This window comes from Muntiacus reevesi, chromosome 9, assembly GCF_963930625.1.
Source record: "Muntiacus reevesi chromosome 9, mMunRee1.1, whole genome shotgun sequence".
In the NCBI taxonomy this organism is placed as follows: Eukaryota; Metazoa; Chordata; class Mammalia; order Artiodactyla; family Cervidae; genus Muntiacus; species Muntiacus reevesi.
Window position 1 is genome coordinate 47,024,687 of NC_089257.1, and position 16,280 is coordinate 47,040,966.

General features: G+C 42.3%; 1 protein-coding gene across 1 annotated transcript in view; it reads left to right on the forward strand.

Annotated features, from left to right (window-relative positions):
- Nucleotides 1–711: 711 nt before the first annotated feature.
- SYT9 (synaptotagmin 9) overlaps nt 712–16,280 on the forward strand; it is a 209,443-nt gene continuing 193,874 nt past the window's right edge. Inside the window, exon 1 of the mRNA XM_065944286.1 lies at nt 712–1,051. Coding sequence (XP_065800358.1) covers nt 907–1,051 — 145 coding nt within the window. The 5' untranslated portion in view covers nt 712–906. The remainder of the gene's footprint in view (nt 1,052–16,280) is intronic.

Sequence of the window (16,280 nt, forward strand, 5' to 3'; positions counted from 1 at the left end):
TGGAGAATCATTGGCAATCCTCAGTTTTCCATTCAGTTGCTTAGAAAACCGACCAGGATCTTCGAAGCTGCAGCTAAGTCACAGCGTCTTTCTCAGGAGCCATTTATTTTTCTTTATTTCTGATTTGAGAGCCTTCACCTTTTTCGAATCACCAAGGTGGTCCGAAAAGGTCTTGCGCTTAAGAAATCTCTCTTTTGTTGGTGAATCTCGGCCCCAAACCCTACATTTGGGCATCTAGCATCCTTAGGCCCATGGTTTATGCCCAGACGGCACCTTTCAAGTTCAAAGTCGGGACTCCATTCTCCAGATCGGGCAGGTGTGGTTCACACTTCACCTTTTCGCGCAAAGCATCCAGGAACGTGCTTTGGACTCCCGCGGCGAGGGGCGATGGGAGAGGGTGTGGGTTTGCCTCGGGACGGAGCGCGCACTCGCTTACAAGCTCCAAACCTGGGCGCGGTCGCTCTGAGCGCGAGGTCCCGAACCGAGTCCCGCGCTCCTCTAGGAGCCCGCGAGCGCCCCCGCCCCTCGCCGGCGCCCAGGCCGGGGCCGCCCGGATCCTACCCCGCGGCACGCACCCCTGACCCGCTCCGCCCCCCGGCGGCCGCGAGTGGCGGGCGGAGCGCTAGGAGAGAGGCGCGCTGGGCTGTGCGGCGCCGCCTCTCCTCTGTGCCGGGGGAGGGACGGAGGGGCCAGGCGGGAGAGAGAGAAAGCCCGACCGACCGGCTGGCCGAGAGCTGCATGCAACCGGTGGGAGGCCGGGCCGGCTGGGGCTGGGGCTCGGGCGGTTTCTCCGCGGATCCCTGGCGGCGAGCGCGGACGGCCCGGAGGCGGCGGCTCTGAGCTGGCAGGCGGAGGGTTGTCTCCCGCGCCCGCCTGCCCTGCTCGGTCCGAGGATGCGGGGGGGCGATGCCCGGGGCCAGGGACGCGCTCTGTCACCAGGCGCTGCAGCTGCTGGCCGAGCTCTGTGCCCGCGGGGCCCTGGAGCACGACAGCTGCCAGGATTTCATCTACCACCTGCGGGACCGCACCAGACCCCGGCTCCGCGACCCAGGTGAGTGCCGCCGCCGCTGCCCGGCGCGACCCCAGGCCCCTGGGCTGGGAGTTGGGGCCGCGCCAGGGCCTGAAGCAGGGGAGCGAGGCGGACTGGAGGGAGGAGGGCGGGTGACCACCCAGGTAGGGGAGGGGACCAGGAACCAGCGCACCGTGGCCTGATGCTGGACCCGGGCGGGAACCCCGGCGGAGGCTGCTGCGTGGAGGCCGAGTCCGGGTGGGTTGTTGCGGGGTTGGAGGGACCACGCCCGTCACCTGAGCTCCGGTCACCGGGGCTCTTGGGGGGCGGCTCCCGAGCTCGGAACCCCGCGCGCCACTTGCCCGGCTCTGCGCTCCGGGCGAGGAGAGGCCGCGGCGGCCTCGCGAGTCTAGGGAAGGGGGACGAGGCCAGAGGAAACTCTGGGAAGTTGGGAGTTGGGGACGGCCCCGGGCTGTGGCTGAATCCCACCCGCCGACTCTCACCCTCCCCCCGGAGCGTCTATTTCCTTTCCTCAGTCTGGGGTAAGAAGGGCGTGGCGGGAGCCGGCGCTGGGCCGGGGGCTGGGAGCTCCAGGTCCCGGGCAGCCGGGCCTGAACCCGCTCCCTCCAGGTCTCCGCGTGGAGGCGGCTGGGCCTGGGCGCCGGCTCTCCCAGCTCCCGCCGCCGGGCACCCGGAGGTCGAGGGGCTCACGGGTCATGCCTTGTGCACCTACAGTTATTCTTAATGAAAGTTTCGAAGCTCCTAACTTTGGAAAGTTCATTTATTTTGGCCTTTGACCAATTAAGGTTGGAAGAGGAAGTTTTAGTGGAGCCGTTTGCTTTTCCCCAAGGGTCTCTCGCATCTTCTCAGCCACTGCCGGTTATTGGAAAACACATTCCTTCCAAATGTTTACTTGAGATTCTTCTCACCTTGAGGAATCGTTTTCTCAAATAGTCTCTCGACCTCAGTACTAACAAAAAAAAAAGAAAAAGAAAAAAAAGTATAATGTAGTTGGGTTGTTAAAGATGGGGTAAGAAAACGATCCTTCCCTTAATATTCCTGTGTATAAATAACTTGAAATGAGCTATTGGTGTGCAAATTATCTAGTATGAATTTTCCTCATTTTAAGCCAATCCATTACATAAAAATCCATTTACCCAAGGGTAAGTTAGAGAATTATTTGATTCATAAAGAGGTCTACTTTGAGCCTGACTTTAACAGCATTTCCTTATTAATATATCCAAGATAGGTCTGTGGGGTGAAGAGAAGTTATCTATTAAAAGTTTATATCAGATTTTTTCTATTCGAAGTCTTTCTTAAAAAATAAGAAACAAAAAAATAGATTATTGTTTCCCTTTGCCTGTGGTTATATTAATTAAGTGTATGGGATGGTCACTAATGTGTTACTTCAAAGTGGAGAATTAAGTCAAGAAATGCTGTTGATTTCATATCATTTCCCCCCGGGGTTTAATGCCCAGCTTTTGTGTGGCTCCTTGCTGGACTGATGTGCTACCCAGAGTGCAGACAGGAAATGACAGAACTTCATTCATGAACCTGGGGCCTGGGATGATGTCCTCATTGGGGGAAAGCTTCTGTCCTCAGCAGGAGGAACAAGGAAATTATCTAGCTTGCTTCATCCAAGGCTAGTGTTAGTGTTGAAACATGTCACTTCTTTGCCTGTGCCAGGAGTCCCCATCGTTAGCACGCATAAGCAGTCCTCTGTGGGTTTACCAGAGAAGATGGATGAGGCCTCTCGCTGAGTTGAATGTTAAACATGCCACATCTTTTTGTCTGATTTTTGTGCCTCTGCTCCTTTTAATCTATAAGCTAGACCTCATGTTCTTAGGTTTTTTCCTCAGCCGCTGCACTCAGAAGTCCTTAAAAAAGTCACGTCTGATTCCTTGGCTGAGAAATAGCCACTGATATAGAGTATGCCATACTATTCTTTGAGTTCCTAAAAGCACTGTCCTGTTATCTTAAACTAGGGTACAGGAGTTTTGAGGTAGCCTGGTGACCCTCTGGATCTTTGGTTTATGGTCAGGAAGTAGCCTGTTCTTGAGGTAGGCTGGGGAGAGGGACTGTGAGTGCAAGATCAGAGGAACTGAGACTGAAGCCCCTATCCAAGGTACACCCTCTCTTCCAGGGCCTTTCAGCTCAGGCCAGAATCTCTCTTCACTCCCCACCTTTCTCTCTTTACCCACATTAATTCTTACATCAAATGAATTTATCTCCATCCCTTTAAAGCTGTTTGGTTGTCCAAGTCAAGAGTGCCATTAATTTCTGAGCCTTAAACACAGAGTGGTTGGAGTAGTTGCCCTGCCCAAAGCTGTGAATGGTACCTGTGCTGCTGGGTAGTGGGAACCAGAGCAACTGCATGCAGCAGCAGTGCTGGTACGTGGGTCTCTAGAGCAGGTCATCTCTATGAGTGGGTGACTTCCTTTTCTGTAAAGGAGCCCACTTGAATGCCATGTTTCAGCTTTTTCTGCCCATTGTCTGTCCCTGGCTACCCAGTGGTAATTAGGTTTTCTCAAGCTCAACTGAGGAACTTTGGCTTTGAAAGGAGAAAAGAGACATAATTTCCTGTGGATAGCAGAATGACACTGCATGTAGTATGTTTGTTCATTTTTCCAGAGGTGGGATAAGCCTGGGTCACAGACCAGTGGGCCATCAGAAAGGTTATTCTTTGCCCAGGTGACTGCAGTGCTCTGATGTGGGAGTACAACCCTAGTCTTCCCTAACTTGGTATTAAGAGAGAATTTAGTGAAAATGTGATTTTTTAAAAAAAAATGAGGCTAAGTCATAAATTGAAACTTGAGTGCCTCATCCAGTCCTTCATCCGTATCAACTATGGAAAGTAAAGTGTGGATTTTTAAGCTGAGGGTGGGCATTTTTCCATAGAGAGCAATTAGGATCCTGTTGGGTGTCACTATGTCGTTTTCACGTATTGGCAATGCCAGTCATTAACTTGTGAATTTCAGCGAATAGCCTTCACAGCAGAGAGAAGAGGAAGTGCAAAGGTCCTGAGATAGAAGTGTCCTTGATGTTATTCAAGGAATAGTTGAGTTCATGGGTGGCTGGCACAGAGCAAATAAGATAGAGAATGGCAAGAAATATGGTTAATGGTTAATGGAGAGGGAAGATCATGTAGGATCTTATAAACCATTATAATGGTTTTGGTTTTTACTCTGAATGAGAAGGGATTGAACAGAGAAGTGGCAACCCTTTTGCTGCTGTGTTGAGAAAATACTGTTGAAGATCAAGAAGCAGCTCCATTTACTTGTAAGACTTTAGGAGGAACAGAGTTGGAAGGAAAGTAAGGAAATTTTTATTTTATTAAAATTTTTTGTTTACTAAAGATTTTTCGTGCCTATTATATATGCAATGTCTTTTGGTTAGTTCCACAGTGACCTGAGGCATTAAAGTCTTCTTTGATGTTATCAGCTGGTCAGCGCTCATACTTTGTAACCAGGGATTTTGCTCTATCTCCTCAAGAGGGCCAGTTGATTGTTGGAGAGCAGTTATTACTAAAAGGTCTTTTTTTGCATGGAATGAAAAGCTCTGTTTAACTTCCACTCATTGTTCTTGATTATACTTCAGTTCAGTTCAGTCACTCAGTCGTGTCCAACTCTTTGCGACCCCATGAACCACAGCACACCAGGCCTCCCTGTCCATCACCAACTCCTGGAGTTCACCCAAACCCATGTCCATCGAGTCGGTGATGCCATCCAACCATCTCATCCTCTGTCGTCCCCTTCTCCTCCTGCCCTCAATCTTTCCCAGCATTAGGGCCTTTCCAGTGAGTCAACTCTTCTCATCAGGTGGCCAAAGTATTGGAGTTTCAGCTTCAGCATCAGTCCTTCCAATGAACACCCAGGACTGATCGCCTTTAGGATGGACTGGTTGGATCTCCTTGCAGTCCAAAGTACTCTCAAGAGTCTTCTCCAACACCACAGTTCAAAAGCATCAATTCTTCGGCACTCAGCTTTCTTTATAGTCCAACTCTCACATCCATACATGACCACTGGAAAAACCATAGTCTTGACTAGACGGAACTTTGTTGGTAAAGTAATGTCTCTTCTTTTTAATATGCTGTCTAGGTTGGTCATAACTTTCCTTCCAAGGAGTAAGCATCTTTTAATTTCATGGCTGCAATCACCATCTGCAGTGATTTTGGAGCTCAGAAAAATAAAGTCAGCCACTGTTTCCCCATCTATTTGCCAGTCAAAAAAGAATTCCATCTCTTCTCTATTTGGCTGTTAGCGGGTAGTGATTGTAACTTTTCTCATCCTGTTGTTTCCACATCTGAAAAAGAAAAGAGGATTGAATCAAGTCATTTCTAGGTTTTAACCATGTTTTATAATTTTCTTTGTAAGTCTGTTCTTCTGAAGGGTGCCGACCACATCTGTGCCAAGCACTTTATGTAGGTCATTTCATTTAATCCTCAGAACGTCTTCTAAGACCTTGCTGCTCCAAGTGTTCAGCTGCGCACCAGCAGCACCAGCAGCATCTGGGCGCTTGTTAGAAATGCAGACTCTCAGGCCCCCTCCAGACCTACTGATGCGAATCTATGTCTTAACAGGATCCTCAGGTAATTCATAGGCACATTAAAGTTTGAGAATCATTGCTAAAAGAGATTGTATATATGAATAAATTGAAGCGCAGAGAGCTAAACTAGCCCAGGGCCATGGGTTCCTTTGTAAGAAAAAGAGAGTCAAGTCTAAGTCAGGGTAGCTTCTAGGTAAACACATCACATATTCTAAGTAAGTAGGAGTTATTGTCAATGAAAATTTCCTAGGTTATTTTTTTTATTTAAATGTCCTATCTTGACACAGATGTACAGGACAGACTTTTGGACTCTGTGGGAGAAGGCGAGGGTGGGATGTTTCGAGAGAACAGCATCGAAACATGTATATTATCTATAGTGAAACAGATCACCAGCCCAGGTTGGATGCATGAGACAAGTGCTCGGGCCTGGTGCACTGGGAAGACCCAGAGGGATCGGGTGGAGAGGGAGGTGGGAGGGGGGATCGGGATGGGGAATACATGTAAATCCATGGCTAATTCATGTCAATGTATGACAAAACCCACTACAATATTGTAAAGTAATTAGCCTGCAACTAATAAAAATAAATGAAAAAAAATAAATAAAAAAATAAATGTCCTATCTATTCTGTTTTTCTATAATGGATTTAATCTCTAATTGTAGGTTAAATTCTATGCAGTTATAAAGATTTTCCTCTGTGTTTTTACTTTTACTTTTTAAATTTAAAATATAGTTGATTTACAATATTAAGTTAGTTTTAGGTGTGTAGCAAAGTGATTTAGTTTTATACACACACACAAATCTTCTTTTCCAATTTTTTTCTATTTTAGTTATTATAAGATATTGATTATCATTACTTGGGCTATATAGTAGGTCCTTGTGTTTATTTATTTTACATATAATAGTGTATATCTGTTAATTCCAAACTCCTGATTTCTTCCGCCCTCTTTAGTTACCATAAGTTCGTTTTCTGTGTGAGTCTGTGAGTCAATTTCTGTTTTGTAAATAAGTTCATTTGTATCTTTTTAGAACTTCTAAAAAATTCCACATGTAAGTGATATTTGTCTTATATGTGATATCCTATCTTATTATATGATATTTCTCTCTCTTTCTTTTACTTACTTTACTTAGTGTGATATTCTCTAGGTCCATCCATGTTGCTGCAAATTGCATTATTTCATTCTTTTTCCTGGCTGAGTAGTATTTCACACTGTGTGTGTGTGTGTGTGTGTGTGTGTGTGTGTGTGTGTGTATACACACTACATCTTCTTTATCCATTCATCTGTTGATGGACATCACTCAGTATCTTGGTCATGAATTCTTTTATTCATGATGCTAGTTTTCCATTGATATTCCAGCTTTGTATTTCTAGGGATTTTTTTTTCCATTTTTTCGGGTGAACTCGAAAGTGTTTGGGGGCTTCCTTGTTGGCTCAGAGGGTTAAGAATCTGCCTGCATTGAGACCCAGCTTCAGTCCCTGGGTTGAGAAGATCCCCTGGAGAAGGGAATGACGACTACCCACTCTAGTACTCTTGCCTGGAGAATTCCATGAACAGAGGAACCTGGTGGGCTACAGTCCACGGGGCCACAGAGTTGGACACGACTGAGAGACTAACACCAGAGAATGTTCACCTCATCAGGGTGTGAAGTAGATCTTTATGGCACATCCCTGATGAGCCCTCTTTCTAGGTGGACATCAACCCCAGTTAAGAGATGCTTTTTTCTAGACTGGTTTTCTAGATTGATTTTCATCCTTAGTTGCATGTTAGAAACACTTAGGGAGCTCTAACAAACAAACAACAATAAAGAAATTGTCAATAACTGAGTTCTACCCTGACCAATTAAATTGGAATCTCTGGTGGTGGGACCTAGTATTGGTATATTTTTATATATGTTCTTCAGTTGGTTCTAATGTGTACCAGGTAGAAGATAACTGTTGAGTGAGACCAATAAGTCTCACTCACAATAAGAGTGAACCCACCTAACCCTTCTCAACCCAACTCATATTTCTTTTTTCCAAAATTAGGAAAGATGGTGTCAAGGCAGGGGCTTTGACTTTTACCTTGTACAGTTACCACCCAAATCAACTAACTGATTCTTAAATTTCTTTTGACAATATTACCCCCAATTTTTATTTTGAGGACTCTTTAAAAATATCATGAGAATCCATTATATTCACTCAGTATAGAGGAAAAAAGAACAAATTGAGAAAATCATGTCCAAATTATTAAAAGGCCAGGAAGTGGAACTGTCATTAATGTCACCTTATATTTATTTAGAGTGAAGTAACTTATTAAAAGATGTACATGTAAAATAATAATTAAATATAGTTTGTAAGAAAAAATTTGCAAAATGATCACTGAGATTAAACATTAGCCTTAATTCAGATTTTCACAGAAAGTCAAGAGAAAAATCAGCCTTAAAACACTGAATTTTTATGAATAGACATTGGTGTGATTATGCACAATGGGATTAATTTTTTAAAATTAATGTTAATTGCAATCAGGAACTGGAGAGTCTTATAAGGAATGAGTGGCATGTTGGATGCACAATCTGCGAAGATTTAATTTGCATTTACTTCAGTGACATTTTAGGCCTTCTTCATAAATATTTTATTTAAACAAGTGTGTTTTCATCTCCATGGGATTCCTCTACATGGATCAGTGAGTGCTTTAGTTATGAGGTAATTTTCAAGAGGGAAAAACAAAAGCAAATTCTGGTAAAAGCATCATAGGCAGCTTTGTGGCGAGCCATCTCTTTCAGAATAAACAATCAAAAGCACAAACTTTTTATGTAGGCTAAGCTTTCAAGGAAAACTTAAGCTGCCACCTAAGGGAAATCACCCTAACATTCCCTGTTACGTATAGAACATGGGCATTGCTTTCATTGTAAAAGCATACTGGCACTTTCGTGTTTGTATGTGCATGTGGACTTTCTCATGCGGTTGGCTTAAAAAAAAAAATATATATATATATATATCAGAATCCCTTCCTAAGTGACTTACTTGAGGAAACTACCAAGTTCCAGGGAAAGGGAGGAGCTTAATGAGAGGCACCAGTGGGGGAGCAGTCTCACTTTCCAAAAGACAACTCTGGAGTCTGTATTTCTGCTTTCTAAATGAAATCACATTTGAGCCATAAATGTTTACCACTTCAAGTATTTCATTGGGCTGGCTCAAAGTATGACTTTAAACCAAGGCAAACTCCAACAACTAGGTACTGCAGGTCTTGAAATATTCCTCGTGCATGTATTTTATCACACAACAACCTTTATACCAACACTGATAGAACTGCATTCGAAAGAAAAAAAATCTCACCCAGGAAATCAAGATGACAAAGTGGAATAAGCAAGAACTTTGGAGTTAGAATCTGGTCCTGCCCTTACTAGTTTTATGACCTTGAGCAAAATATTTGATTCTTCACATTGTTCAGAGCTTTCCTGGTGGCTCTGTTGGTAAGGAATCTGCCCGCAATGCAGGAGACTTGGATTAGATCCATGTATAAAATGGGAGTGGAGGGCTGTTACAGCACAGTACCCAGAGTAAGTGCTCAAGTGAATGCTCAGTAAATGGATTTGGTGGTGGTAGTATCACCTGTCCATGATTCCCCTCAGCTGCTGGATCATCAAAAAAGCAAGAGAGTTCCAGAAAAACACCTACTTTTGCTTTATTGACTATGCCAAAGCCTTTGACTGTGTGGGTCACAACAAACTGGGGGAAATTCTTAAAGAGATGGGAATACCAGACCACCTGACCTGCCTCCTGACACCGACAACTGACCATACCTCCTGTATGCAAGTCAAGAAGCAACAGCTAAAACTGGATATGGAACAACAGACTGGTTCCAAATCAGGAAAGGAGTACGTCAAGGCTGTATATTGTCATCCTGCTTATTTACCTTCTATACAGAGTACATCATGTGAAATGCCAGGATGGATTAAGCACAAGCTGGAATCAAGATTGCTGGGAGAAATATCAATAACCTCAGATATGCAAATAACACCACTCTTATGGCAGAAAGCAAAGTAGAACTAAAGAGCCTCTTGATGAAAGTGAAAGAGGATAGTGAAAAAGTTGGCTTAAAGCTCAACATTCAGAAAACTAAGATCATGGCATCTGGTCCCATCACTTCATGGCAAATAGATGGGGAAACAATGCAAACAGGAAGAGACTTTATTTTGGGGGGCTCCAAAATCACTGAAAATAGGGACTGCAGCCATGAAATTAAAAGACACTTGCTCCTTGGAAGAAAAGCTCTGACAACCTAGACAGCATGTGAAAAAGCAGAGACATTACTTTACCAACAAAGGTTCCTCTAGTCAAAGTTATGGTTTTTCCAGTAGTCATGTATGGATGTGAGAGTTGGACTCTAAAGAAAGTTGAGTGCTGAAGAATTGATGCTTTTGGACTGTGGTGTTGGAGAAGACTCTTGAGAGTCGCTTGGACTGCAGGGAGATCCAACCACTCCATCCTAAAGGAAATCAGTCCTGAATGTTCGTTGGAAGGACTGATGCTGAAGCTGAAGCTCCAAAACTTTGGCCACCTGATGGGAAGAACTGACTCATTGGAAGAGACCCTGATGCTGGGAAAGATTGAAGGTGGGAGGAAAATGGGACGACAGAGAATGAGATGGTTGGACGGCATCATCAGCTTGATGGGCATGAGTTTGAGTAGGCTCCGGGAGTTGGTGATGGACAGAGAAGCCTGGTGTGCTGTAGTCCATGGTTTCACAAAGAGTCGGGCATGACTGAGCGACTTAACTGAGCAATGTTGTGGGTTGATTCCAGATTAGTACAGTAAAATGAGTCACATGAATTTTTTGGTTTCTCAGTACCTGTAAAAGTTATGTTTGTACCATTCTGTGATTTCTTCAGTGTACAGTAGCACTATGTCTTTAAAAAGTACATAATTTAAAAATACTTTTTTGCTAAAAGATGCTAACCATCTTCTGAGCCTCCAGTGAGTCATGTTTTTTGCAGTAGTGACCTCAAAGATCACCAAAACAAATATAATAATAATGAAAAAGTATGAAATATTAGGAGAATTATCAATATATGACAGAGAGACATGAAGTGAACAAATGTTGTTGGAAAAATGGCCTGATAGGCTTGCTTGATGTGAGGTTGACACAGTCCTTCAATTTATTTTTTGAAAAATGCAGTATCTGTGAAGTGCAATAAAGAGAAGCACAACAAAATGAGGTAAGCCTATATCATTATAGACAAAATTTACTATTTTACTTTTTTGTAAACTGAGCATTTTATCACCACTTACTAGCTCTATGACCCTGTAAAGTTACTCAGTCCCTGTGTCTTAGTCTTCTCATGAATAAAGTGGAGTGCTATTACCTAAACAAAATACAGGATGCCAAGGTATTCAAATTATTCAAAATTATTCAAATTCAAATTTGAATTTCATATAAATAGCAAGTATCCATTGTTTATCTGAGATTAAAATCAAATTGGGCATCTTACATTTTTATTTGCTAAATATAGCAACCCTACATTAGTATCTATCTCATAACACATGTCAAATACTTATCATAGTACCAGGCACATAGTAAGTGCTCAGTAAATATTAGCCATTGTTACTACTATTTTTATAATTTTTCAATGATGAACAATCATTATCATGTAATTATTGTGATGAATATATACATATATTCTGAAAGGTAGATAAGTCTTTTTTTCTTACCCTTTCTTTAGGGTTATTTCTAGCATCTGATTTTTCCTTTCTATAAATAATATTTTATATCTATAGTATCCTGCTCTCTTTTAAGAACATTTCTTAATAATTAATCATCACCAGTGGATTCCAGTTGCTTTCCAGCATATCTAGGCCAGTTAGCACTGCTACATGTTGACAGTCAGTATACTACCGTTAGGAGGTGTAATATGACAAAAGGTGGCTAATTCAACACGTTTTGAGTGCCTACCTGGTTGTTTCAACTTGAATTTTTTTGTTGGTAGTATTGAATGTTTTTAATATTTTAAACCAGTTTATGTTTTCTGTTATGTGAATTTTGTGTGCTTATTCTCTACCATGTGTAAATATATATTTTGAGACTCTTAATGTATTTCTTACCAATTTGCATTAGTTGTACAATAAATATTCTGTCAAGTTAGCTTATAGAAGAAGCAGTGTATAGTCAGTGTACTCAGGTTGTCTGTCCATACTCAATCCATTCCACTAGACTGCCTTTTAAAATGTTAGGAGTCCATCAAGAAATAGAAATTTTAAAAAAATAGAAATTTTTTGTAACAGTCTTTCCATGCAAAGTGCCTTTATGTGAGGTATGAAAAAAATTGTTATGTAACTTGAATCTCTTTTTCTCCCCCCCTCATTCAATCTCTCCCTAGGAGTGTAGCCACTTGATCTGATCATTATTCTAAATTATAATTATGTTAAATTAAAAAAACATACATTGAGTGCCTCTTAAGTGCCAGGTGGACTTTCCAGGTGGCTCAGATGGCAAGGAATCTGCCTGCAATGCAGAAGAGCTGGGTTCTGTCCCTAGGTCTGTAAGATCCCCTGGAGAAGGAAATGGCAACGCCTCCAGTATTCTTGCTTGGAGAATCCCACGGGCAGAGGAGCCTGGCGGGCTACAGTCCATAGGGTTGCAAATTGTCGGACACGACTGAGTAGCTAACACTAAGTGCCAGGTACTAGGTTGGGCATCACTGATTCAAAAATACATTAGACATGATTACTGCCCCTATGGAACTGAAATAAAGCAATAATTACAATTATTAAAGATCAGAAGGGAGACATGTACAGGATACAGTGCAGGAAGAGAGAGAAGTAATTATTCAGTGGATCTATAGAGAACTCCTGGAGAAATTGATTTCTTGGGTGGAGCACTTTGCCTGGAATGGGTAGGGGAGAAAGACATTTTAGAAATTTACAAACATTATAGGATGAGAATGGGTCTTTGGTAATAGTAAGTGAAGCATGTGTTGGGATTGTTGAGAGTTGAGTCTGCTCTGGTAAACCCTGGTTGTCAGATCATGGAAGTCCTTGTTTGCCATCGTCAGAGTCCCACAGAGGACTTGGGCTGGAGTACTCTGATGCAGGTATCTTGAAGGAAGTACGGTTTAGAGTGATGAGCCCAAAGGGTCCATTCTCAGCAAAGTAGTTTGGAGATTTGAGGATGGGGCAACTTCTGTGGGTGCACTTCTCAAGTCTTCCTGGTTCTCATGGGAAAAAAAGCTGACATTGGTGGTGATGTTCTTCCTTACTGAGTTAAGGTCCTAACAGATTGGAATCACTGCATGGGTGATTACCCATTCAGATCCCCAAGTGTGTCACCCTGAAACTCAAGTGTAATTACCTCATCTAGTTGTAAAAACTGCCTTTAGCAAGTGTAGTCATCTGGTTCAAACATCTGGATTTCAGATAAAATTTCAGACTGTGCCAACAGTAACATCTTGCTTCCTTGCCTGTTTACTTAATAATGAAAAAGCAGTGTGTTCAGTTGCATTGCAGTCATTCAGTTTGAGGATATGGACAGTCTGTTTTCTCCGATGTTATAGGGCCGTGAAGGGAGCAAGCGTGGCAAGTCTAGTGCCTTCCAAGCCACTGTGGAGATGGTGGTTTATTCTAGATACAGGGGCTGCCAAGAGGCCAGTACAGTTCTTTAAATGAAATGAATGCCCTTAGGCAGGTCCTATACTTTTCCACTTTTCATATCCACCCCACCTCCCCTGTGCCACACACACAAACTTTACTTACCACATTTAGGGGCTATGCCTGGCTACTGAAGACATTTCAGTTTGCATTAGCTGTAGCACTGCAGGTCAACTGAAGAGTTTTAAGCTGAAAATTGAGGTGAGCAGATTTGTCTCCTAATTAGATAACTCTGGAGGCAGGATGAAGATTTATTGCAGAGATTATGATTAGAAATGCCATTGACTTACTCATCAAATGTTTATGGAACCTCTCCCAAGTACAAAGCTCTCTTCTAGGTATTGTACACACCTAGGTACCTTAATACAGTATTGTACATACACTAGGGAACCAAACAGAATATAAAAAGCTTGCCTTATGGAATTTACAGGTTGACTAGAGGGAAATACTATGTAAATAAGCTAAATCCAGAATATGTTAGCTACTGATAGTGCTAAGGAGAAAAATAAAGCGTGGAAAGAGAATAGGTTTGGGAACTAAAGTGGTATCACTGAGAAACTGATGTATGAGTAAAATCCAGAGATGTGGGAGCAAGATGTGCACATATCAGGAGGAAGAGCATTCTAGGCAGCAGAATAGCAGGTGGAAAGATCTTGAGACAGGTGCATGCTTGGTATGCTTAGGTATTAGCCAGGGGCAGTGGGACTGTGGTAGAGTTGGCAAGGAAGAGGAAAGTATTATGTGCAAATGTAATTGCAGTTTTGGACCATGAATTTTAAATCATTTTAACTAGGCTCAAACACATCTTTATTAATTAAACTAGGAACTATTACAGTCAGCACATTTTTGCCAACAAGATATAAGTTTGACTATTCCTGTAGAGTAAAAATCTGTGCTTTGCGATTCGACAAACTCTTGGAAAGCATTTTCTGCCTCCTGCTGGTTGTGGGAGTGTTTTCATGCAAAAAGTTGTTGAGTTGCTTAAAGAAGTGGTAGTCGGTTGGCAAGAGGTCAGGTGAACATAGCGGATGAGGCAAAACTTCGTAGACTAATTCATTCAACACTTGAAGCATTAGTTGTGTGACATGCAGTTGGGCGTTGTCATGGGGAAGAATTGGGCCCTTTCTGTTGACCAGTGCTGGCTTCAGGCATTGCAGTTGTTGGTGCATCTCATTGATTTGCTGAGCATACATCTCAGATATAATGATTTTGCTGTGATTCAGAAAGCAAAAAAGTGGATCAGATGGGCGACAGGCCACCAAATGGTGACCGTGACCTTTTTTTGGTGCAAGTTTGGCTTTGGGAAGTGCTTTGGAGCATCTCGGTCCAGTCACTGAGCTGGTCAGTACCAGTTGTCATATAAAATCCACTTTTCATTGCACATCACAGTCTGATCGAGAAATGGTTTGTTGTTGTTGTGTAGAATAAGAGAAGACGATACTCAGAAAGGATGGTTTTTTTAATCTTTGTACAGTTCATGAGGCATCCACTTATCAAGCTTTTTCACCTTTCCAATTTGTTTCAAATGCTGAATGACCATAGAATGGTTGACGTTGAGTTCTTGAGCAACTTCTCATGTAGTTGTAAGAGAAGCAACTTTGATGGTCCTCTCAGTTGGTCATTGTCAACTTCTGATGGCCAGCCAGTGTTCCTCATCTTCAAGGGTCTCATCTCCTTTGCAAAACTTCTTGAACCACCACTGCATTGTATGTTCATTAGTAGTTCCTAGGCCAAATGTGTTGTTGATGTTGCAAGTTGTTTCTGCTGCTTTATGACACATTTTGAACTCAAGAAAATTACACAGATTTGCTTCTTGTCTCCCTTCATTTCCCTAGTCTAAAATAAACATAAAATACACAGAAAATAATAAATTATTAGTAAAAAAATAAGTAAAGTGAGAAATGCACATTTAAAAATGTGTAACATAACCACATTTATTTAAGAATGTATTTCAATATCAAATGGCAAATTTCAACTGTGCAAAAACTTCAATTACTTTTGCATCAGCCTAATAGTAGTTGAGATCAGAGAAGTGATGTCATGCTGATTGAGGCCCTAGAATCCACTGCCCTTTTTACTCAGAGAAAGATGGAAAGCCATCAGAAAAAGTTTGAAGCAGAGGGGTAATAATAACTGAGTTAGGAATGGAAAGGATCACTCTCACCAGCGTATAGAAAACAGGCTGTTAGAAGCGTGGAATCAGGGAGAGCAGTGATACGGATGGTGTGAGAGATGATGGTAGCTTGGCCCAGAGTGTTAGCATTGGGGATGGTAAGAAGTGGTCAGATTCTAGGTAGCTGGAAGGTAGAGAAATAAGTTTGAAGGGAGAATTGGGAGCTCAGTTTTGGATGTGTTAAGTTGGAAATGCTTACTAGAGTGTCAAGTAGGGAACAGACTAGGAAGCTGGACTTTAAAGTATGTGAGAAAGATGACTGTCCTGGAGTTATAGATATGAGAGTTGTAGACTTGGTGGTGATATTTTTTTTTTTTTTTTTTTTGGTGGTGATATTTAAAAGGAATCATCTAGGAAGGTGGGTGTTGCCTAGAGGTGAGAAGAGGACTGAGTTCTGGAACTTTCCAGTATTAAAAGGATGGAGAGAAAATGAGGAACCAGCAAAAGAAGTCTAATAGAGACCAGAAGATCCAAGCAAGAGTATTGACCTAAAAGCCAAGATGAAGAAGAAATTGTGTGAAAGGAAAAAGTAAACATCTGTGTCATATGCTACCATTAGGTCAAGTAGAACGAGCGTTGATCACTACCACAGCAGTTAAGTGACATAGGGGTCATTGGACATGAAGTTGATTAGCCATTATCATTGAGAGGTGAGAATAAGCCAGACTGGAGTGGCCTTAAGATAAATTCATGGGAGAGGAATTGGGAGCAATAAAAACAAAACAAACTACTCTTTCAAGTGTTTCTGTAGACAAGAGCAGAAAGAAATGAGTTTGTAGTCACTGGTGAGGAAGGTGAGGTCAAGGGGTTTTTTGGTTTGTTTTTCTTTTTAATTTTTTAATAGAAGGATAGTTGCTTTAAAGAATTTTGTAGTTTTCTGTCATACATCAACAAGAATCAGTCATAGGTACACCCATGTAACCTCCCTCCC